This window comes from Acanthochromis polyacanthus, chromosome 23 (assembly GCF_021347895.1).
Source record: "Acanthochromis polyacanthus isolate Apoly-LR-REF ecotype Palm Island chromosome 23, KAUST_Apoly_ChrSc, whole genome shotgun sequence".
Lineage (NCBI taxonomy): Eukaryota > Metazoa > Chordata > Actinopteri > Pomacentridae > Acanthochromis > Acanthochromis polyacanthus.
Window position 1 is genome coordinate 1,288,174 of NC_067135.1, and position 24,756 is coordinate 1,312,929.

The following is a 24,756-nucleotide window of genomic DNA, read 5'->3' on the forward strand; positions in this document are numbered from 1 at the left end:
ATGGTACAGAATGATAAGAGTCCCCTCTTTGATGGCACAGAACGACATGGGCTCCCTCTTAGTTAGCATGGAGCGATGTTCACACCCCTGCATGTGTGTGTAAGAAGAGGATATATGCCTGATCAACGATTCAACTCAGAGATGAGTCACATTCAGTTCAATAATCCTGGATATTACAAAGTCCTAAGATGGTGTTTTTATAACCTTTCCATTAGTTTTTTTAAAAAAAATTCTGTTGTAAATACAACATGACTGATTGGCATAAGTCTGAAGTGTTCTTTGAGGGAAATCAAAAATGTAAATTTCAATATAGTTTGAGATGAGATGGTATATTTGATGGGTTACTTACAGAATCAGTATCTTCTAGCATAACTGGATTTAATATTTTTGTCATAATATACTAAGGTTCAACTTCAGAGTATATTTCAACCATTTTCAAACTTTATCTAATTAAATGCTATTTAGAAGCAGATAGAACAAGTATGTTTTAAGGAAAAAGAAAAGCATTACATTTTGCTAATGTTTTGTATTCTACCCAACTTTGCTTGTAATAGCAATAGCTATCACATAACACCTGCCTACAATCACGAATGTAAAACAGTAAAAAGCACAATACAAGATGTTCCGTGAACTCAAGTCAATGTTTATTTAAAGTGATGTTGAGTCCACACACACTCCTAAACTGAGGGTTTGTCACTTGCTTTTGCTGGACTCCTAACGACGGTAATGGTTTTTTACATAATAAACTGTTCAGACAGTTTATCACATAAAAAAAACTCATAAGCTCATTAAAAGAGCCCCCCCCCCCCCCCCCGGTAGTGCAGACTTTCCACCCTCAGTGATGAGTGACCACAACGATAACACACAAATTACAGAAATATTAAAAGTGATAGAAAAATAGGGAGACGCATTTAAAAACCATGAAAAGAGCTACAGACAATGAAAATATTTTTTAAAAAGCAAGAGGTCGTTATTAACAATAAAAATTAAATAATAATCAAGAAGAGCATAATAAAAAAATTGCAACAGGCAATAAAATAATGAAAAGCAAGACATAATACAATGACAAGCAAGGCACAATACAAACAATGAAGAGTTAGTGGTAATTAAAACAATGAAGTGTCATTGTAAATGGAGCATCAGTGGATGCTCCATTTACATGGACTACCAATGTTATGAGTCTAACACTGAAAGCTCCATTTTACTGGACTCTCAGTATTAACACTCTACATTGATACTCCATATGCGAGCTCCCAGAATGACATTGAACATTGATCATCCAATAGGCTCCACAGACTCTTTGACAGGACAGGCAAAAATGTAGGGGTTGCTTGGAGAAACCCCAACATTGTCTCTAGTGTTGATCAGAAGATCTATGGATTCTTTTGTATCTGTTGAAAGGAGTATTGGTACTTTGTGTCCTCTTTTCCCACGCACTTCTATCCTGGTGAGGTTTTCACACATTTTTTTTTCAAAGGCTGTGAATATAATATGTCTGAACTTTTCGTTTCACTGGCCCGTCTGGTCTCAATTTGCAACGCCTTTGATGCCTCCAGAGATCTGTTCTGATGTACATAGCCAAACAAAAATAGCATGGCAGAAAGTCTGTTGCTGACAACAAGTAGGTTGTTTGTCTTTTTGGTACCATTTGTCCTTGACGTGCGGATTTGACTGAACAGTTATGTATGTACTTTCCCTTGTTCCTTATTTTGCTCAGAAGAAGACTGCGCATCGTGGATCCTTGCTTGTGTGCAAGTGCCTTTGCAATGTCAACTTCATCTTGATGTTTTCGCATCAGGTGTCTTGTAACTTTTCTGAAAGGCTTCTCACAATAGAGGCAATAATTTTTCTTGTCATAGACACGTTTGTGTGGGGTGTTTGAGGACATTTTCACTTTGACACCCTTCAAACTGCATTCAAGGACATTTTCATCCGTTTTCATCCCAGTCTTAACTGCTTTTTTTGTGATGACTTTCTTGGCTACTTCATCATCTACTTCTGTCGGTTCATCATCAATATCATCTTCTTCTTCTGACATATCAAGGGAAAGGGAGATCTGTGGTTCTATTTCCTGAAATACAGAAAAAAAAGAATAAGAAAATGAAATGAATGCTATAAATTCTCTCACAACATTTTTGTTACAGTTTTAGCACAGTTAGAATCAATATTTGTCAGCCCTGGCCAAAAAGAAATTAATCCACAATTATCATTTCAATGACAGATATACAGTTGGTACGGAAAGTATTCAGACCCCTTGAAATTTTTCACTCTCTGTCATTGCAGCCATTTGCCAAAATCAAAAAAGTTCATTTTATTTCTCATTAATGTACACTCAGCACACCATCTTGACAGAAAAAAACAGAAATGTAGAAATTTTTGCAAATTTATTAAAAAAGAAAAACTGAAATATGACATGGTCAGAAGTATTCAGACCCTTTGCAGCGACATTCATATTTAACTCACATGCTGTCCATTTCTTCTGATCCTCCTCGAGATGGTTCTGCTTCTTTATTGGAGTCCAGCTGTGTTTAATTAAACTGATTGGGCTTGATTAGGAAAGGCACACAGCTGTCTATATAAGACCTTACACCTCACAATGCATGTCAGAGCAAATGAGAATCACGAGGTCAAAGGAACTGCCCAAGGAGCTCACAGACAGAATTGTGGCAAGGCACAGATGTGGTCAAGGTTACAAAAGAATTTCTGCAGCACTCAAGGTTCCTAAGAGCACAGTGGCCTCCATAATCCTCAAATGGAAGAACTTTGGGACGACCACAACTCTTCCTCGACCTGGCCGTCCAGCCAAACTGAGCAATTGTGGGAGAAGAGCCTTGCTGAGAGAGATAAAGAAGAACCCAAAGATCACTGTGGCTGAGCTCCAGAGATGCAGTCGGGAGATAGGAGAAAGTTCCACAAAGTCAACTATCACTGCAGCCCTACACCAGTGGGGGCTTTATGGCAGAGTGGCCCGACGGAAGCCTCTCCTCAGTGCAAGACACATGAAAGCCCGCATAGAGTTTGCCAAAAAACACATGAAGGACTCCCAGACTATGAGAAATAAGATTCTCTGGTCTGATGAGACCAAGATTGAACTTTTTGGTGTTAATTCTAAGCAGTATGTGTGGAGAAAACCAGGCACTGCTCATCACCTGCCCAATACAATCCCTACAGTGAAACATGGTGGTGGGAGCATCATGTTGTGGGAGTGTTTTTCAGCTGCAGGGACAGGACGACTGGTTGCAATTGAAGGAAGGATGAATGCGGCCAAGTACAGAGATATCCTGGAGGAAAACCTCTTCCAGAGTTGCTCAGGACCTCAGACTGGACCAAAGGGTCACCTTTCAACAGGACAATGACCCGAAGCACACAGCTACAATGACAAAGGAGTGGCTTCAGAACAATTCTGTGACCGTTCTTGACTGGCCCAGCCAGAGCCCTGACCTAAACACAATTGAGCATCTCTGGAGAGACCTCAAAATGGCTGTCCACCAATGTTCACCATCCAACCTGACAGAACTGGAGAGGATCTGCAAGGAAGAATGGCAGAGGATCCCCAAATCCAGGTGTGAAAAACTTGTTGCGTCATTCCCAAGAAGACTCATGGCTGTACTAGCTGAAAAGGGTGCTTCAACTCAATACTGAGCACAGGGTCTGAATACTTCTGACCATGTGATATTTCAGTTTTTCTTTTTTAATAAATTTGCAAAAAATTCTACATTTCTGTTTTTTTCTGTCAAGCTGGGGTGCTGAGTGTACATTAATGAGAAATAAAATGAACTTTTTTGATTTTGGCAAATGGCTGCAATGACACAGAGAGTGACAAATTTCAAGGGGTCTGAATACTTTCTATACCCACTGTATCATCTTCAATGTGAGAAGAGGAATCCATCACTACATTGCAGACACTCCCTGGCTGATCACTGTTGGCACTGTGTTGAGTGTCAATCTCATTTGATGCTTGAGGAGAGCAATTGGCTATGTGGGTTTGGTCCTGTAAAAATAACAATGCAAAATCAACATATTAAATTATGTTATAAATTTTATGATAATGTTTATAACTTCTTACAAAATGTTGAAATAGATAATTAAATGCTTACTTTCTTTCCATTGTTATTACTGTTGTTTGTGACTCCCTTGTGATCAGCTTGGTGTGTGAAACCTGTGAACACATAACAGACATTTACCATATTCAATCAATTAAGGATTACATTTGCCCTATGCATACAATCTTGCAATATTAGCTATAGTGTATGCATATATTGTTTTAATGATATGTTTAATTGGTGAGGTGACAAAGTCAGAACTGTCTGTCTGGGCACATACTTGTGATGGCTTGAAGGCATTCTTCAATGGTAGGGCGTGCTTCTGTCGATTTACACAGCATTCTGCCAATGATACCTTGATGCCTTTCCTCGCACTGAAGAGTAAAGGTGCCCGCTCTGAGATTTTGAAATAACGTCAGTGGATCGTTGGAGTAGGGTGTAGTTGCTTGATAGGGGTGCTCTCCATCTGTCAGTATGTAATGCACCAGGCACCCTGCTGTCTGCAATACAGGAGATTCATTTGAATCAATGTCCAGTCATAATCACCCTTCCATATTGCACAGATTGCAATTATATATATATATATATATATATATATATATATACAGTGCCTTGTGAAAGTATTCAGCCCCCTTGAACTTTTCAACCTTTCGCCACATTTCAGGCTTCAAACATAAAGATATAAAATTTTAATTTTTTGTCAAGAATCAACAACAAGTGGGACACAATCGTGAAGTGGAACGAAATTTATTGGATATTTTAAACTTTTTTAACAAATAAAAACCTGAAAAGTGGGGCGTGCAATATTATTCGGCCCCCTTGCATTAATACTTTGTAGCGCCACCTTTTGCTGCAATTACAGCTGCAAGTCGCTTGGGGTATGTCTCTATCAGTTTTGCACATCGAGAGACTGAAATTCTTGCCCATTCTTCCTTGCAAAACAGCTCGAGCTCAGTGAGGTTGGATGGAGAGCGTTTGTGAACAGCAGTCTTCAGCTCTGCCCACAGATTCTCCATTGGATTCAGGTCTGGACTTTGACTTGGCCATTCTAACACCTGGATACGTTTATTTGTGAACCATTCCATTGTAGATTTGGCTTTATGTTTTGGATCATTGTCCTGTTGGAAGATAAATCTCCGTCCCAGTCTCAGGTCTTTTGCAGACTCCAACAGGTTTTCTTCCAGAATGCTCCTGTATTTGGCTCCATTCATCTTCCCATCAATTTTAGCCATCTTCCCTGTCCCTGCTGAAGAAAAGCAGGCCCAAACCATGAGGCTGCCACCACCATGTTTGACAGTGGGGATGGTGTGTTCAGGGTGATGAGCTGTGTTGCTTTTACGCCAAACATATCGTTTTGCATTGTGGCCAAAAAGTTCCATTTTGGTTTCATCTGACCAGAGCACCTTCTTCCACATGTTTGGTGTGTCTCCCAGGTGGCTTGTGGCAAACTTCAAACGAGACTTTTTATGGATATCTTTGAGAAATGGCTTTCTTCTTGCCACTCTTCCATAAAGGCCAGATTTGTGCAGTGTACGACTGATTGTTGTCCTATGGACAGACTCTCCCACCTCAGCTGTAGATCTCTGCAGTTCATCCAGAGTGATCATGGGCCTCTTGGCTGCATCTCTGATCAGTCTTCTCCTTGTTGGAGGTGAAAGTTTAGAGGGACGGCCGGGTCTTGGTAGATTTGCAGTGGTCTGATACTCCTTCCATTTCAATATGATTGCTTGCACAGTGCTCCTTGAGATGTTTAAAGCTTGGGAAATCTTTTTGTATCAAAATACGGCTTTAAACTTCTCTGCAACAGTATCTCGGACCTGCCTGGTGTGTTCCTTGGTCTTCATGATGCTCTCTGCACTTTAAACAGAACCCTGAGACTATCACAGAGCAGGTGCATTTATACGGAGACTTGATTACACACAGGTGGATTCTATTAATCATCACCAGTCATTTAGGACAACACTGGATCATTCAGAGATCCTCACGGAACTTCTGGAGTGAGTTTGCTGCACTGAAAGTAAAGGGGCCGAATAATATTGCACACCCCACTTTTCAGTTTTTTATTTGTTAAAAAAGTATAAAATATCCAATAAATTTCATTCCACTTCACGATTGTGTCCCAATTGTTGTTGATTCTTGACAAAAAATTAAAATTTTATATCTTTATGTTTGAAGCCTGAAATGTGGCGAAAGGTTGAAAAGTTCAAGGGGGCTGAATACTTTCACAAGGCACTGTATATGATGCGGGGGTCAATTATTTCCCAAAAGGCCGTATAATCCCTGCAAAACAGCGCATAATTCCCCCAAGAATCTCACATTTCCACGAAAAAAAGAGAAATATGCGGGCCCCGCTTGATATCACAATTTCCGCATAAAATGAGAAAACTATAACCAATATAAATGGAGTTATGAGTGAGTTTTTATGTGACGCCCGGCCTGACGTCATCAATTCGCGCATTCACACACACCAGTGTTGCCAACTTAGTGACTTTCTCACTAAATCTAGTGACTTTCCAAAGTGTCCTAGCGACTTTTTTTGGTCAAAAGCGACTAGCATCAAATCTAGCGATTTTTTTTTTTCTGCCGTTTTGGAGACTCTGACAGGAAAACTCGGATAATTTTGCAGTTACTGTTGTTAACGAGCAGCAGGTGCTGCTGTGAGAGCTTCTTCCCCTCCGAAAGCACAGGCTGTCAGTCCAGTAACTCCGTGGCCAGACGGCAGGTGAATTGCGCATGCACAAAGTCACTACAGATCCCATCCAGACTTACGGAGCGAGATATAAATGAAAATGTTTCTTCACTGCCATACTAAAATAAACCACAACATTTAGCCTCTAGTACAAAAACATATTTTGGGTGTTTTATACTCACTTTTTGGTCTCTTCCACAACGTTATTCCTCTCTCCTACAACACTGATTACAATTACATGCAAACTGGGAAATATGCAAATTAGGCGATGGCATTATTTAGCAACTTCTAGCAACTTTTAGGACAGCCAACACCTACTTTTCATACTGAGGAGTTGGCAACACTGACACACACACTAGAAGCACGAGCTGATGCGGAGCGCGGTGCTCAGAGACGAAAAACAAGAATGGCGAATGCTCAAAGATCACATTTACCTACGAATATTTCAGCCAAAGACCAGCCAAAACAGGACCCAGATTTACTGCACGAAAGTAGGGGGAAACTTTTTTGCACCCCGTGCAACATCGTTCTGGAGCACCAAAGAAAATCAACCATGTTGCAGCACTTCTCCACGACGAAGCACAGCAAAAGGTTTGCTGAACACAAAGGACTCAAACAACAACTTAGTGGTAGCCTATTAACAGGATGTAGGAGAAGCATCACCTTTTTTCCCCAGTTCTTATATTTCGCATCTTTTTGCATATTTCACAACTATTCGCATACTTTGCAACTTTCCGCAATTTCCCCGCAATTTCCCCCACAAAAATTGGCCTCAGGATCTCGTCACGGTGTCTCTGTGCATTCAAAATGCCATCAATAAAATGCACCTGTGTTCTTGGTCCATATCAGATGCCTGCCCATACCATAACCCCACCGCCACCATGGGCCACTCCATCCACAACACTGACATCAGAAAACCGCTCACCCACACGACACCACACACGCTGTCTGCCATCTGCCCTGAACAGTGTAAACCGGGATTCATCCGTGAAGAGAACACCTCTCCAATGTGCCAGACGCCATCGAATGTGAGCATTTGCCCACTCAAGTCGGTTACGACGACGAACTGGAGTCAGGTGGAGACCCCGATGAGGATGACGAGCTTGCAGATGAGCTTCCCTGAGACGGTTTCTGACAGTTTGTGCACAAATTCTTTGGTTATGCAAACCGATTGTTTCAGCAGCTGTCCGAGTGACTGGTCTCAGACCATCTTGGAAGTGAACATGCTGGATGTGGAGGTCCTGGGCTGGTGTGGTTACACGTGGTCTGCGGTTGTGAGGCTGGTTGGATGTACTGCCAAATTCTCTGAAACGCCTTTGGAGACAGCTTATGGTAGAGAAATGAACATTCAACACACGAGCAAAAGCTCTGGTTGACATTCCTGCTGTCAGCATGCCAATTGCACGCTCCCTCAAATCTTGCCACATCTGTGGCATTGTGCTGTGTGATAAAACTGCACCTTTCAGAGTGGCCTTTTATTGTGGGCAGTCTAAGGCACACCTGTGCACTAATCATGGTGTCTAATCAGCATCTTGATATGGCACACCTGTGAGGTGGGATGGATTATCTCAGCAAAGGAGAAGTGCTCACTATCACAGACTTAGACAGATTTGTGAACAATATTTGAGAGAAATGATGATATTGTGTTTGTGGAAAAAGTTTTAGATCTTTGAGTTCATCTCATAAAAAATGGGAGCAAAAACAAAAGTGTTGCGTTTATATTTTTTTGAGTATGTATATATAAACATTACAATGATTAAAATATTATAATATACAGTTGAGTTTATGTAAACTGATTTGAATACTGACATGTGATACAATTCACCATACAGCAGAACTAGTTTATTCATTTTCAGCTCCACATTTCACATATTTTAAAGACATGTAAACTCATAGCAGTCATCATGGCCATTAAAGCGACATTACCATCCTGTACTTACCTGGATATCTGACTCTTTCTTGTATTTGTATTGCATGCCTCAAACATCTTCATAACTTGACCAAGACAAAGATCCAGCCATTTGAGACTGCAAAGCTGATTGTGCCAAATCCAGTTTCCTGCTTGCTCCAAAATCTGCGATAAACAATTTGTTGCTGATATCTGTAAAATATTGAAAATGATCCTTAGACATGTACCTCTTAATACAATATCCACAAAATAACGTCTTTTCTATGATGTATAATGAAAAATTGGATAATAAATACATTCTACCAGATAGTTTATGGCTATGGCTAAACGATTTATTCTTTTTTTTACCAAAAAAAATGTTTTCGGGCTTCAGGTCTCTGTGCAAAATCCCGCGTGAATGGAGTTCTTGTAGTCCTTGCAGTAGCTCCTGGCAGATCCACAGTCTTTGAGCCTCAGTCAAACTTTCTCTGTCAGGAAAGTTCTTGTTTTCAATTACCTCCGCCAGACTGTATTTGCAGAGAGGGGAGACAAAATAAGCAAAGTAATTATCTTCCAACACTGCAATTGGTTGTAAAAGATGTTCTGTTTTGAATGTTTCTGAACATAGGACATGTGCCATTTTAATCTAATTTTGAGAAATATGCTTTGCAACTCTTTTGACTGCAACTTTGTTGCTCAGGAAGAATCCTGGGAAAATTTCAGCAGCATTGCATCCATTTGCAATCTTTTTTGTGGTGTTAAAAACAGGTTCTCCAACGTCCGTAACGCCAGGGTTAGAGGCAAGGTTTTCGAATGAACTCATTCAACGGGATTCCTTGAAAATGCAGAAAAAAAACCTATTAGACATGGTCATCATTTCAGATTTTGTAATTTTGTTAGCGGCAATAACTCCCTAACCTGATTAACAGGAAACAAATAAATATGCATTAATAGTGTGATATAAGTTTCAGAAATGCTCATGTGTTGCTGCATACCAGGCATGTCCAACAGAAAATAGCTCAGTAGTTACACTATCAACAATACTTTGAAACCTTGTCACTGTAAATATTTAGATAAAAGGTGTAACATTAACTATGAGGCAGAAGAATTACAGTATCTGCATTTTCATAATAGTAAACTTCTCAGTTTTTTTGTTGTGAGTTCTATCAGAATATTAATGCTACCTACACATTTAGACATAAATATTAAAGTAGTACCATGGCAGTGCCACATGTTTATATGGTAAGTGGACAAAAAAGTCATTTTTAAATTGTTAGCATTTATACATTGAGGTTTTAGAATATTAAATTAAAGTGCTGCAAATTACCTTACCTTTTCTTTGCTTGAAGGAAGAAAAAAACTTGAAGGATGGTAGGTTAAATGTCCTTCTTGCACAGTACCTCTTCAATATACTTACCTATAAAACTATTATATCTTTATATATTGATTGAAAGGTGCACAAATAAAATAAATATTCAGGTAGATGAATCTCCAATGAAGGAAAAACACATGGAAATGCTTTTGGTCCTCTAAAGCTGTCGCTCCCAAAAACAGAAAAGACAAGTAAAAACTTCTGTGAGGAGACCGGTATCGATATAAAACCCTGCCCAATGATCGGAACAGTGACTGGGTCTTTGGAAAAAGATCGTTAACCACCCTGACATGAATGGTGAATCAGAGCAGCAAGACCAGACGTAGACACATGAAGGGTTACAGGGTTTCAGTTGATGTGAACTGCTCAGTTTGCCCAGCAGATGTAAAAGGACTGGACAACACACAACAGAGCTGTGACAGAAAAGGAATCTAGCTTTGTAGAGAAGTTGTTGTCCAACAAATATTGATCCACTTTGTTTTTGCTCTGCATTTCTGCAGAAAATAGGAATAAAACTAAAACCAAAAAACACCCGCACTTAATTTGTGAGTTAAAGAATGATGGGACCATTTGTAGGGAATTTTTGTCATTGCTGTGTCTTGTAAAGAGATTTATCTAGAAGAGATGAGAAGTCTGAATCTGGCTTGTTTAACCTGAGCCTTACGGTAAGCTATGTCTCAGCAACAGATTCTGAAGTACGGGCCAAGGTGTGTTTTAGCTGATGATTTTCATGAGGCCTTCCATGCCTTTGGAAGTTAAAAACTCCTGCAGAGGCAGAGTAATTTTTTACTGGGAATGGGCTGATGTAATTCTAAACTGCTGTTAAAGGAAACAAATGATAGTTCATGCTATAATGAAAAAGACAGGCTCAGCATATTCAGAAACAGGAAAAATCTACTTGAAAGTGTTTGAAGTACACTCATACTTCTAGGTTTAAAAACAAACAAAACAACAACACACAAGAGGTTGTACTGAAATGTGAAAGTTCTGGCACATTTGTTGAGTGAAACTAGAATGATTTATTTATTTGACTTGAATGGTTCAGTTTTTTGTGAATACTTGGATCATCACAATTTGCAAAGTGAATAAAACCTTTGAAACTCATAGAATTTATTCATGCATAACTACAAGGGAAATTGGTCTGAACGTAAGTCAGCCTGTTGATCTGTGCTACAGCAGAAACCTGGTTGTCTCTTTGGCCATGGCAGAGTATAAATTGTGCGTGGGGGTTGGGCAGTAGCCTTCAAGAAACATCACCTTTAGCTCTGTCCACACAAGCACATTCGTAGCGCCTGAACATAGAAATGTAAATTGTGTGTGGGGGTTGGGCAGTAGCCTTCAAGAACATCACTTTTACGTCTGTCCACACAAGCAGGGACCAGGTCTGCGAATTAGCTGTCAGCTATTGACCTATGAACATGACATCGGTTAATGTAACAATGTTTGTTGTTCTGTCCCTATCAAATAAACAAATAAACAAACAAGCATGTTAGTATAGAGCTGGAGTTGTAATCAAAAAAGGCATTAAAAAACAGGTGACATTTTGACTTATTCCACAATGTCTGTTACCACATTATGAACATTAGTATCAAAATCCCACCACTCTCGGAAAAGAAATCCTCACGTTCATATTTTTACAACCACCAGGACCCACCAGTACGGAATTGTAAAGAAAAGCATGAGGTTTTGATCTGTGAAGCAAACAATGCAATCTCTATTTACGTCATTAGTTAAATATAGGGAATTTCTGTGGGTTTTTGCTTCTTAAAAAATGATTTGTTACCTTTAGCAGACACACATAGCAAATGTCATTACAAAAGAAAAAAAAGCATTAAATACTTGGTGGACAACAACTCATTTGAAATAATGAATTCTTTTCTGTCTTAATTTAGTTTGCAAGTTTCTTTTTTCTTCACTGCTTGTAAATCTGCTGGATGAATTGTACGCGTGTACAGATTCTCTGTCAACAATGTCATTGTCATTCCATTCCTAGTTTACATCAATTGATCTTTCACTCTTCATGTCTCGAGATCCGGTCTGTATGCACTAATTCACCATTCCCGATGAAGAGAAGCAAGCATAATATAGGAATGTTCAGGTGCACACATCTGGGATCAGAGCTCCAAAGTATGCTTCTGAATAGTAGCACTGGTACAGCCAAATATCTCAGTCACATCAGCACAGGATTTGGTCACCACCTCCCAAAACTGTCATTGCTGTCAATAGTAGCGTCACTGTCAGCATTTGTTCTGCACCAGTCATCGTGATTGAATGTAGTTTTCTACTTTTTTCTGCTTAACACTTCAAATGAAATAAACCTCATTCAGTTTGTTTTGAAAACAATCTACAAGTAGATGTAATACTTAAAAATTATTTTTTAAAAATCTTACTTACTGCAGAAAGGTGAGTGTAATGCTAAATAATGTCATAGTTGCCTCAATTAGTCTATTTTCAATAACAGTGGAAACTCATTGAAAAAAAATGATTGTTTTTATGGCTGACAGAAAATAAGGTCCACACTTTGGTGGTACAGATTGATAGGGGTCCTCTTTTAGATAGTCTATAACGACACAAGGGCCCTTTTAAATAGCACAGAGCGACATTAACACCCCAGTGTGTATACATAGATAGATCATTTTAGTATTTACAATAGTCCCAATTAGAGAAAGAATCATTTCCAACTTTTTTGTGACATGACTGTAAGAATTATTTACTCAGAAATGAATGCTAAAAAGATGTTCATTAGACCACAATAAACTGTAGTTGCAGAAGTTTTTAAATCAGAGCCTCAAATTAAAGGTTTTGCCTTCAAGAGTGAAGTAATACAGAGGCAATACAAAGGTCCAGTTTGAAATTCACACTTGTCTCATTTCATAGTACTTTCATGCATTTGTTCTCCACCAGTCCTCACAACTGAACATAGTTTTCTACTTTTTTCTGTTTAACTGACTCAATCATCTTTCCCTAGCTGCCCCTACATTCTGATCATCACCTGTGTCAGAGTCAAACCTGTCTCTGTCCACATTTATTTATTTATTTTAGGATAATCTGCTAAATCACTCTTGAAAAATAGTTACACATGCAACTATTTTGGTTGCACATATGCAGTTGCATATGTGAGACTTGCTTGGGATTATTATATGTAAAGCCACATTACCATGTCTCAGAGTGGACAAGTGGTTGTCTATTGCATAATAGCCATTGGCATTGTGGCTGATGTCAGCTTGAGGAAAAATACCACTGTTTACAGACAGGGATGTGGATTTGTAGTTAAAGCTGCCCATTTCCTCTCATTGACTTCACCCATGGTGTTAATAGCTGCTCGTTTGATAATCCCATGTCAGAGCAGCCTGTTTGATCCACCCGCCCATGAAATGTGAATGTGGACCCAGACCAGACGTAGACACACAAAGAGTTCAATTGATGTGAAGTGGACTAGCAATACAGGGGTTTGACTGAACGAGAATCTACACACACACATCTGCTCAGTTTGCCCAGCAAATGTAAAAGGACTGGACAACACACAACAGAGCTGTGACAGAAAAGGAATCGAGCTTTGTAGAGAAGCTGTTGTCCAACAACAGCATTAAATTAAAAACAATCAAGGCAACAAAAAAAATAAGAAAACAAGAAATTGTGGCCTCCCAACCTACTACATTTAGCCTACATTTTCATCACAGGCACATGACACAGGTTCCCTCTTGGATAGCATGGAGCAACATACACATTCCAGAATTGATGATTCCAAAAATCCATGAGCAAAATGAAGCCCTATGTAAAATACATAATGAATGTGATTTCAGTGTAATAATATAAAACTGCTATTGTACCATTTCTGTTTTACGATTCTGATCCTTAAACTCTAACCATAGCTGAACACAAAGCTGGAACCTGCCATTCGGCTGCTGTGTTAGATGGATTGTTGTCAATTTACAGCAGCAGTTTTTAGAAATACTTTTAGGGGAGTAGAACCAGCATGGTTATCAACAAGGCTTTTGAATAAAATTAGCCAATGATTATCTGTCCAAGTGAGAGCATTAACAAAATACATTAGGATCTCCTAAAGATGTAAGAACTGAAAACAACTGGAACCAAAGCTACATAATTTAAGAGAACATTTACCTTTGACTGTGCCCATTTAGATTTTCAGAGCAGTTAGCAGTATCTATATTTGTAAAAGATTTTATTCAGCAATTCTGCTTGGTGACATGATGCAATATAAACTCTTGGGCATTAGAAAGTTAATATGTGGGCCAGCATCTGCTCCTACACAGATGATGACCCTAGATGTAGATATATGACAGTTGGACTTTGAACTGGCACATCTACAGATATAGACATATATGATAATAGCTGTCTTTGAGTGATTTTATGTTGACACCAACACTTTAAATGAAATAAACCTCATTCAGTTTGTTTTGAACACAATCTACAGGTAGATGTAATACTTGAAAATTATTTTCATAAATATTACTTACTGCAGGAAGGTGAGTGTAATGCTAAATAATATCATTAGTTAATCTATTTTCAATTAAAGTGGAAATTTATTCACAAAAAATGAATGATTTTATGGCTGACAGAGAATAAGGTCCACACTTTGGTGGTACAGAATGATGGGGGTCCTCTTTTAGATAGTCTATAACGACACGAGGGCCCTTTTAGATAGCACAGAGCGACATTAACACCCCAGTGTGTATGCATAGATAGAAGATCATTTTAGTATTTACAATAGTCCTGATTAGAGAAAGAATCATTTACAACTTTTTTGTGACATTGTTGTAATAATTATTTACTCTAAAATGGAAAATTAATTAAGCCTCAGGAAATAAAATAAGCCTCATTCACTTTGTTTTGAACACAATCTACAGGAAGATGTAACACTTGAAAATTATTTTCAAAAATATTAATTAATGCAGGAAGGTGAGTGTAATGCTAAATAATATCATAGTTGCCTCAATTAATCTATTTTCAATTAAAGTAGAATTTTATTCACAAAAATGATTGTTTTTATGGCTGACAGAGAATAAGGTCCACACTTTGGTGGTACAGAATGATAGGGGTCCTCTTTTAGATAGTCTATAACGACACGAGGGCCCTTTTAGATAGCACAGAGCGACATTAACACCCCAGTGTGTATACATAAATAGAAGATCATTTTAGTATTTACAATAGTCCTGATTAGAGAAAAAAATAATTCACAACTTTTTTGTGACATTGTCGTAAGAATTATTTACTCTAAAATGGATGCCATAAAGATGCTCATTAGGCCACAATAAACTGTAGTTGCAGAAGTTTTTAAATCAGAGCCTCAAATTAAAGGTTTTGCCTTCAAGAGTGAAGTAATACAGAGGCAATACAAAGGTCCAGTTTGAAATTCACACTTATCTCATTTCATAGTAATTTCATAGTAGCCCAGCAAAATGTGACCGCCCCTAAGATAAAATGATAAAGACATGCTTGTTGTCAGGAAGTGTTTCAAACATTAAAAAAATATTACTTTACAAAGATTTCAACCATATTTCTGAATATATGTCAATGGAGTGGGACATATAAAAAATTCAGTAATTGTTTGTGATGTCACAGTGCATGTAACTAAGCAACACAAATCAAGGATTTAGAAGAAAAACTATTTAGACCAAATGACTTTCACAATATTTGGTGAGGTTTTTAAACATTTAAAACTTTAAAGTTACACGTAGACTTACTACCAATCAATTTGTGTATTGCACAGACAGTTCCATTGCAGCCCTGACCGACATCTACATATAAAAGAGGGGCCCTCCAGAGCCTGCAATGGAGGGCCACTCTTTGATGTGTAGGTGTCAGTCAGGCTGAACTGTTGTGTTAACACCTACAGCTCCACGGAAGGCTATGGAGGGCCACTCTTTGATATGTAGATGTCAGGCATGGCTGATGGGCCCCTCTTGGCAGTTTTTTAAAAAAATTAAAAAATGCATGTTTGAAGTTATATTCTGAAGAAAGACCTTAAAAGAAAATTTTATAAATGATTTTTGTTTCAACAAAATATCTCGAAACACTGGGCCACTGTTACCAGTTTTCTACGACAGTCCCCTCTTGGCTTGTCACACGTGTATGTGTGTGTGTGTGTGTGTCTGTGTGTGTGTCTGTGTGTGTGTGTGTGTGTGTGTGTCTGTGTGTGTGTCTGTGTGTGTGTGTGTGTGTGTGTCTGTGTGTGTGTGTGTGTGTGTGTGTGTGTGTGTGTGTCTGTGTGTGTGTGTGTGTGTGTGTGTGTGTGTGTGTCTGTGTGTGTGTGTGTGTGTGTGTGTGTGTGTGTGTGTGTGTGTGTAGAGCTCTTTACAATCGGAAATCAAAGCTCAGAACTTGATGTCACAGGAAACCACAGAGATAACACATGAAACAATGGTGTGTTTGTAGCTGCTGTTTGGGAACACTGTGACTCAGAATGTTCTCAGGACTAATTATTTAATAACAGTTATGAGCATTATGGTTTAAAAAGTGGTTGTTGAGATCACTAGTATGACCCTCAGAGTTTTCTAATATGAGGAAAAGCTTTTCTGTCAGCTGTACTTTTATTGTTTGCTCTGTGAACTCTCTGGTAATGTCAGACTTTCTCTGTTTGCTTCAGGAACCAAGAAGAAGACTAAGGTCATCAAAAACAACCCCAACCCTGTTTGGAATGAGGTGAGCCATCTGCATCACCTCACATTCATTATTTACTGTCAGGAGACGCTGACAGCATTTTCACACTTCGTTTTAGGGACGTTTTTAAACATTTTTTGGGGAAAAACATTCACATAAAAATCAACTAAAATCCAGTGAAATTCTCTGGATTTTGGTTGATTTTTATGTGAATGTTCTTAAAGAAAACATCAGAGGTTTTACTGATATATGTGGAATCACTTTAGATATTTTTAGGATTTTTTTCAAAAGATTTTTACTCGTCTTTTGAAAATATTTACAAGAATTTTCTTGCCAAATTTGGGGATTTTTAAAAATGAAACTTTTAAGGGAAATGTTTAAGCAATTATTGGAAAATTCTTACTGAAGGTTTTTTAAAAAATTGGAAAATTTGGGGAAGTTTATTTGCTGAATGTTTGGATTTTTTTCAGACAAGGAACCAATATTTTTGGTGGCTGTAAATGAGGACAACAGGAGGGTTAAGTTTACGGCACTACAGTATTATTTATGATGTGGTTTTCAGATGAGTTCTGATCACTATAAATATTTACAGGGAACAGGGAATGGATCGATTTACCTTTCTGAATTCACAAGCAGCAGATTTGTCTCTTTGACGTCCTGATAAAGATCTAAGCTCCAGGATTTTTGGATGTACCACCTTTAGACCTTTTCTGTTGTGAGGATGTGCTGAATGTGTTCAGATTTCTTCCTGTAGTTTCATTTTCTGTGTCTCCATCAGGGCTTTGAGTGGGACCTGAAGGGGATTCCTCTGGACTCTGGAGCAGAGCTGCACTGTGTCGTCAAAGACCATGAAAAAATGGGCAGGAACAGGTACAAAGACAGGAATTATATATTCTGTGACCCATTCACACAAATCTAATTAGTGTCCTGAGAGATTCTTAGTTTCACTTCGTGTGCATTTTAATGGACCCAAATTCTTGCTTCTAATTATAGATAAAATTAAAACACTTTGTCTTCATGTTTCTGTCATTTTACACAGTGTTCACCCAAATATACCCATAAATGAACAAAGTGAGGAGTTTGATGGCAAATGTGAAAGTTTTAAGTCTGTAAAATAAAAAATAAAAATCTGGAAGCAGAAGTGCAGTTGTTCCAAAATGCTAAAAAACTGTGAAAATAAAAACAAATATCTGTAAAATTACATTTTAGCTGATTTAAATCCAGTAAGATTGTGTAATTTTATATGCATTCATTGTAAAAGAACAAATCCCTGTTTGTAAAAATACAGATTTTGGATGTAAATAATGTCGTAGTTCCAGTTTTTTTCACAGATAACATATAAGTTGATATGATTTCTTTCTGTGAGATCATTAGATATTTATCTGTAATTTAACAAAACTGAAAAAATAACAACCTATTAAGTTATTCACCGTTTTTCAGTCCTCAATAATTTTCCTTACAAATAATGGAAAAATCTATTAAACAGCAATAATTTTAGCTGATTGAAATTCATTTTAAAAAGGCTAAGTTTATGTTGATTTACTGTAAAAGAGCAGATTATCATTTGTTAAATTCAGATTTTTGCTGCAGACATTTCCAGTTGTGGCCTGTGTCTAATGTTAGTGATCTAACAGTCAGTCCACCTTAATCCTATCAGAGGAGGAGCTTCAGATAAATGTGAGCAGCAGCTCAGAGCAGAGCGATGGCTTCCAGTGGTCCCTTCAGAAGGTTAGTTTTGATGGTTTAGCTCCATCCAGACGTCATGAAAGGAGCAGCTCATCCTCTCGTTGTGCTTTTATTCGCCCTCCCATTTGATGAATGATTGATCCATTCGTTCATCTGCTGCACGCCTCATTTATCCCACAAATACTGTAGGAGCCTAAAGTTAACAGTGTTACCATGGCGACCATGACCAGGAAACCAATCAGCCAATCAGAGATAACGACTTTCTATGAGGTGGAGAGCTGATGTTGCTCTCAAACCTTAAACCTTAAACTCTTTTCTCTGGTTTTGAGTCACTTTGGACGAAGTTTTAGTGTTTTTAGGCAGTGCATTGTGGGTAAACTTTAAGGCTCATATCAGCATGTGTGATAGATGGTTGGTCAGAACAAGTTCTAGACAATGAAAGGAGCGTTTTACACACAGAAGACACCAGGATCATCTGATAGACATAAATAATTGTCTTAAATATTGTTTTTTTTTATCTCAGCTGAATCAGTCAGCTCCATAAATATCTGGATGTTGACACAGTTTTTATCTGCTCCTTGTAAAACAACAAAAATAAAACCAGTAAGGACACAGTAAAAGGGTATCAATGAAAGTAGCGGTTAAGCAATAAAACTGAGTTTTAAGAAGTGATTTAACACCTTTTGTGACCAAACAGGACTCAGCGACCTTCAGAAGGTTCTCTGCTGGTGGATCTGCTCTAAAACCACGTCTTGTCCACCTGGATGAGCTGTAACGTCACCCTGCCTATAGCTGTGTTTGGAGTCAGGCAGTGTGTTTTCCGTGCAGGTTTCTGGGTGAGTGTCGGTTGTCTCTCAGGGACGTCCTCAACTCTCCCAGCCTGGCCGCCTCCTTCACCGTCTCCCTGCTGGACACCAAGAGGAACAACACCGGGGTGAGTTCACACACCATGGCTGATCTGCCCACTGTATCACCAGTCATTAATCACTCTCAGCTTCCTGTCTGAGCCTGAAATAGAGAAAGACTTTCCTGAACCACAACAATAATCATTTTCAGCCTGTTCATCTGTTGTTTACCAGTTAGCACAAGGCTTTTCTAATCATCAGCACCATTAGCGAACACAATGTAGCATTAGAACACAGGAAATGTTCCTCTGTACCCCTATGGAGATATTACATTAGAAATCAGCTGTTTACAGATAGAATAGTCATTTACCACATTAACAATGTCTGCACTGGATTTACCATTTATTTAATGTGATCTTCATAAAAAAAAAAAAAGATTTTCTTTCAACAATAAGGACGTTTCTGAGTGATCCCAAACTTCTAAATGGTAGTGTAATAAAATACCATACAAATACAGAAAAATATATTTAAAACTCAGTAAAAATAGAGAAAAGAATATTGTAAAAATTCAATAAAAATATAAGAGAAATACAATGCAAATATAGAAAAATCTAGTAAAAATACAGTTAAATATATTAAAAATATATTAAAAATCCAATAAAGGAAAGATTTTATAAGTGTTCATGGTGAAAAACACCTTTTAATTTTTTACTACATATGAATGTGTTCAGACAGAAACTGCTGCCCACAGTCTGATGTCTTTGTTTACTGAAACACTTCAGCTTATCACTTAAGCTGCTTTTTCCTGTTATAGGAAACAGACGAAGCCCACAGCTTCTACTGCTATAATACGAAGCAAACCCACTCTATGTGGCAGCACCTCTCTGTTGGTGTTTTAACATTTAAGTTATCTGGAATTAAAATCACAGATATCTGGAACTTCATTCACTGTGACTCGTCTGAGTTTTGATTCCAGATGTCTCTATCTCCTCCATCATTCTGACCAGTCAATAAGAGCAGTCAGAATATATTTTGGAAATAGTAATTATAAATATCTCAAGCATCATTCTGACCCGCTGAAGCGACAGAGGTTAGTTTGAGAATTAGTTTGCTAGAAAGTGCTTTGAAAGAGCTCAAGTTTCAGGAGAACCAGAGATTATTTATCAGAGGTTTGTGGACCAAATTTACTTGAATTTTGCACTGACACAATGCTGAGTACTTAAAGGGGCTCATCCGGGATTTGAACCTGGGACCTCTGGGGTGGCTGTGGACAGGTGGTAGAGCGGGTCGTCCAATGATTGAAGGGTCGGCGGTTCAATTCCCGCTCTCGCCTAGTCGTGTGCTGCATGCCGAGGTTTCCTTGGGCAAGATTGTGAACCCTGAATTGCCTACCAGTGACTGTTCCACTGGTGTATGAATGTATACTGACTGATGTTGCAGGTTGATTAGCAACCTGCACATTAGTGTGTGAATGTGTGTGTGTCTGGGTGAATGGAAGCAACTGTTGTAAAAGCGCTTTGAGTACTCTGATGAGTAGAAAAGTTCTATATAAGAGCAAGTCCATTTACCACTCTCACACCCGAAGCGAGAATCATACCCCTAGACCAACGAGCCACATTCACAGTAAAGGATGTGGTGATTTCTATTTTTTAATAGATTCTGGTTTTACTGAACTTAACCCGTTGCGCTTCAGTGTCCCGCCCGCGGTACACTTTGAAATCTGCATAAGCAATTTGCTAAATGTCTGAAACTGCAAACACGATTATATAAACACTATACACCGATGGAAAGCTTAGATTCTCAAGAAACTGCCGGTATAAACAACTTTCAGATGTGATTACCACAGCGGGTGAGAAAAACACATTTGTCCGACAAACAACGAATATCCATCCATCCGTTCTCTATACACGGCTTCAACGTACACAGCGCGACTCACATTTCCGGGTTCATTATTACACACAGATGAAAATATTCCACAAAAAACGGCCATAATCCAACCTTTTACATCCAGACGAAACAAGCCAGTAAAATATTTTGTCCAAAACATGTCTTGAAGTCGGTATAAAATCCACGAATCGGTCGTTTTCAAGGAAATGCACCTCGCGATGCACGTTCAATATTCCCTGTATTTCTTGTCATATTTTTATTTACAAATAGAATATTAGCGATTTTTTTGTACTGAAGATGGCTGGAATTGACTGAAGCTTAAAGGTAGTTGAGGACATCATCAGATCACACAGTACTTAAAGAGGCTCATCCAGGATTTGAACCCAGGACCTCTCACACCCAAAGGGAGAATCATACCCCTAGACCAATGAGCCACATTCACAGTAAATGACGTGGTGATTTCTAATTTTTAATAGATTCTGGTTTTACTGAAATTAAACATAATTGAGGACATCATCAGATCACACAGTACTTAAAGAGGCTCGTCCAGGATTTGAACCCGGGACCTCTCACACCCGAAGCGAGAATCATACCTCTAGACCAACGAGCCACATTCACAGTGTGGATTATGATGATTTTTTTGTTGATTCTGATTTTATTGCGGTTAAAAGTAATCTTGGATGTCATCAGACATGTAAACTAACCAAACAGCACTTAAAGGGGCTCTCACAAACTACTGAAAACAATCCTAACCCAAGCTAACATAAAAGATCAAACTGAGGTTAAAGCTGACCCTTAATCTGATCATTCATCTCCAATAAACACATTTTTACATTAAACTATTGTTCTCAAACTTTGATTGGAATGAATTATGTGTATGTTGTATTATGGTGACATGAACTGTTTATCATCAGTATTAGTTTTATTCCTGGTGATAGAATCAGGCCTTCTCAATCTGCTGCTGATTAAACGGTGTTTTGTGCGTCCACTAGGCCACGCTGACCCTGCAGGTTTCCTACATCCCTCCTCCAGGATCAGCTCCCATCTTCCAGCCTCCTCCTCAGCCTGAAGCTCTTCCCCACAGCAACCCCAGTGTGGAGCTGGACACCGTCACAAGTAATGTCATCTGTTCCACAGTTAATCAGTAGACTGGGCTCTTTTTATGCTGTGAATGTTCTCAGAAAGTGAGCCAGAACATGCCCCCATTTTATTTTCAACCAGAACCACATTAACAGCTGTTCATGTGAGAAGCTAACGGTGAATTCAGACATTTTCAGAAAATCCCCTTAACTAAGGATCCACTGGTGCAGAGACACTGTAGGGAACAAACCAGATATTCCATCACCAGCAGACGGAGTAACTGGAGACCACCGTGGTCAGCATTTTCACAAAAAGGCTGCAAGTCTTAAGCTGACACATCATCAGATCCTCATTCCTGACCTGCTCACAGTCAGCTGTTCTTTTAAATTCAATAACTTTAGTATATTTAATAAAGCCATGCAGAGCTTTATCCCGTCTATCAGATGATCCTGGTATCAAAAAATGCTCCTTTCATCGTCTAGAACTTGTTCTGACCAACCACCTGTCACACATGCTGATATGAGCCTTAAAGTTTACCCACAATGCACTTTTACCAACGCTTGTTGACATTAAACTGCTGCAGTTTTATTGTTCAAACTATGATACATCCCATAATGTTGGTGACAGAGAAAATGAACAGAAACCAGATTTATTCTTTATATTGTGACACCTGGATGGATTTAAACTGATCTGGTTGCAGTTTTTTCCAGAACTCAGATGTGTTTTTCATTTTAAATGTCGTGTGTGTGTCTGCTGGACTTGTAGTTCTTACATGTACAGATGATAAATACTGAAATCACACAAAGAAAGCAATAATACACACGTTAACCCAGAAATGCAGACAAAACTGTATGTCCACATCAAAGTCTTTATTTTTATAAAAAAGGACTGACTGACCACAAAACTACTGTTTTACTGTAAAATAATGTGTAACTGAACTTTTGGGTTACTATAAAAAATGTGAAATCATTTAGTTCTGGTAACTAACAAATAATATCTTGTAAAAATCACCAAACAAAACTATTAAATTACATGTTAGCCATATAAAAACAGGCCAAAACTGTAAATAATCCATGTAGAAATTCTGTATTTTTACAAAGAAGATCACATTTCTCTGTGTTTAAATCAGCAAAAATATAATTATATATTATCATACTTTATAAATATTTGCTGATATTTTCACAGTTTTTGCAGTTTTCAGTGTTAAAGTATTCCTCCATTTTTCTGTATTTTAGACATGTTTTTTGCTGCTTTTTGATGTGTGCCTTTAGGTTTAATTCAGGTACAAAATGCTTAATGTGGTCAAACAAAACGGCCATTACTGAAACTATTTTGAGCTTCAACTGTCCAAGTGTACCAGAGTTCTGACTTTATGGAAATATGAACGCAGTGATTTCTCTGGACACTCTGGGTGAGGAGGACACTGAGAGTATGGTGATGCTGGAGGCTGCAGAGGACCAGGGGGCCGATGACGGACGCTCCATGGTGATCGTCGGCCCTCAGGGGCCCCCGGGCCAGGAGTCCCCCACCGCCCAGACGCCCAAACGCTCTCCTCCGTCCTACAACACCCACGGAGGGCTGAGGAAGAGGAAGAGGGGAGCCAGCAGTCAGCAGAAACAGCTGCCCAACAAAGCCCAGGACATACAGGTCGGTTATCCTGAAAACACTGAAGAATTACTCATTTATCTGCACATTTCCAAAAAACAAAGCAGACACTGGACACAGATTACACTGTTAAAAAATCTGTAAGTTTACAGATTTATCTTACAGATTTCACAGAAATACATAAAACTACCCACAAAGCCACAAAATAGATTGTGAAAAGCCCGATATGGACATAAAAATGTAATATCGGTAAATGTTGTTGTTGCTTTTTTTACCTTTCATGAAAACCGATAAATTATTTCATCTGAAAGCCTTGTTGCATCTGAGAATGCGTCACAATAAAATGATGTGTTAGTTCCACCACAGGAGACATGTGATGTGACCTAAGCTGAGCTAAACAGCTCACAGATATCGGTATCGGTTGATGTCGGAATCATAAATTCAATTATTGGCAGAAAAGACAATATCAGACAGCCCGAGTTGTGAATTTACGTGTCTCATGTATGAAATATTAAAAGCCGGTAGCTGTGAATTATGGAGAATTTTTATATGTTTCTGAAAAATAATAAAATGCGAAAATGTATTCTAATTTTAACCCATGAATTCCAGTTTAATGCTGTGTATATATTCCTAAAAATGAACTCAGTTGGTGACAGTTAACAGAAAAATAAGGATTTGTTCTGTAATCTTACATAGATGTGTTTCTTAAATAAGAGATATTGTCTATATCAGCATATTTATATCTATTTGTCTATATTATAGATTTTAGGCCATTTTGTTGTTTTTACACTTAAAACGTTAAAAAATGCACACGATTTAATGGAGAATTAGGGCTAAAACTTTGTTACATTTATGGAAAGTTACTGTGCTTTTGTGCTGTTATTTTATTGAATATGTTTTATTGATGATGCAGGCAGAATATGAATTTTTTAGCCTTTGTTACAGTTTGGCTCAGACTTTAAATGCTGTTTTGTTTGCCGTTAATTCACACTTCATATTTATCTCTGTACAAATAAATTAACTGTTATGGCCCGAACTAT

General features: G+C 38.3%; 2 protein-coding genes and 1 non-coding gene across 5 annotated transcripts in view; 1 reads left to right on the top strand and 2 right to left on the bottom strand.

Annotated features, from left to right (window-relative positions):
- Positions 1-1,005: 1,005 nt before the first annotated feature.
- Positions 1,006-10,516, bottom strand: LOC110969108 (uncharacterized). Of its 3 annotated transcripts, XM_051944074.1 has the most exons (6): positions 8,990-10,516; positions 8,669-8,833; positions 4,324-4,539; positions 4,098-4,159; positions 3,857-3,991; positions 1,006-2,071 (listed from the first exon to the last, which is right to left on the bottom strand). In XM_051944074.1, exons 2-6 carry the CDS (start codon positions 8,706-8,708, stop codon positions 1,472-1,474), a joined length of 1,053 nt encoding a protein of 350 aa, XP_051800034.1. In that variant the 5' UTR covers positions 8,709-8,833; positions 8,990-10,516; the 3' UTR covers positions 1,006-1,471. The 3 variants fall into 3 exon arrangements, with proteins under 3 accessions (XP_051800034.1, XP_051800035.1, XP_051800033.1); XM_051944075.1 differs by having other exon boundaries at positions 4,324-4,543; positions 8,673-10,516; XM_051944073.1 differs by having other exon boundaries at positions 8,669-10,516.
- Positions 9,839-24,756, top strand: part of dysf (dysferlin, limb girdle muscular dystrophy 2B (autosomal recessive)) — a 111,152-nt gene continuing 96,234 nt past the window's right edge. Inside the window, 6 exon segments of the mRNA XM_051944189.1 lie at positions 9,839-9,862; positions 16,524-16,655; positions 17,392-17,483; positions 19,128-19,233; positions 22,024-22,147; positions 23,502-23,758. Of these exon segments, the coding sequence (XP_051800149.1) occupies positions 9,839-9,862; positions 16,524-16,655; positions 17,392-17,483; positions 19,128-19,233; positions 22,024-22,147; positions 23,502-23,758 (735 nt within the window).
- trnap-cgg (transfer RNA proline (anticodon CGG)) lies at positions 21,570-21,641 on the bottom strand. Its single transcript has one exon. It is a non-coding gene; the product is annotated as a tRNA-Pro (tRNA).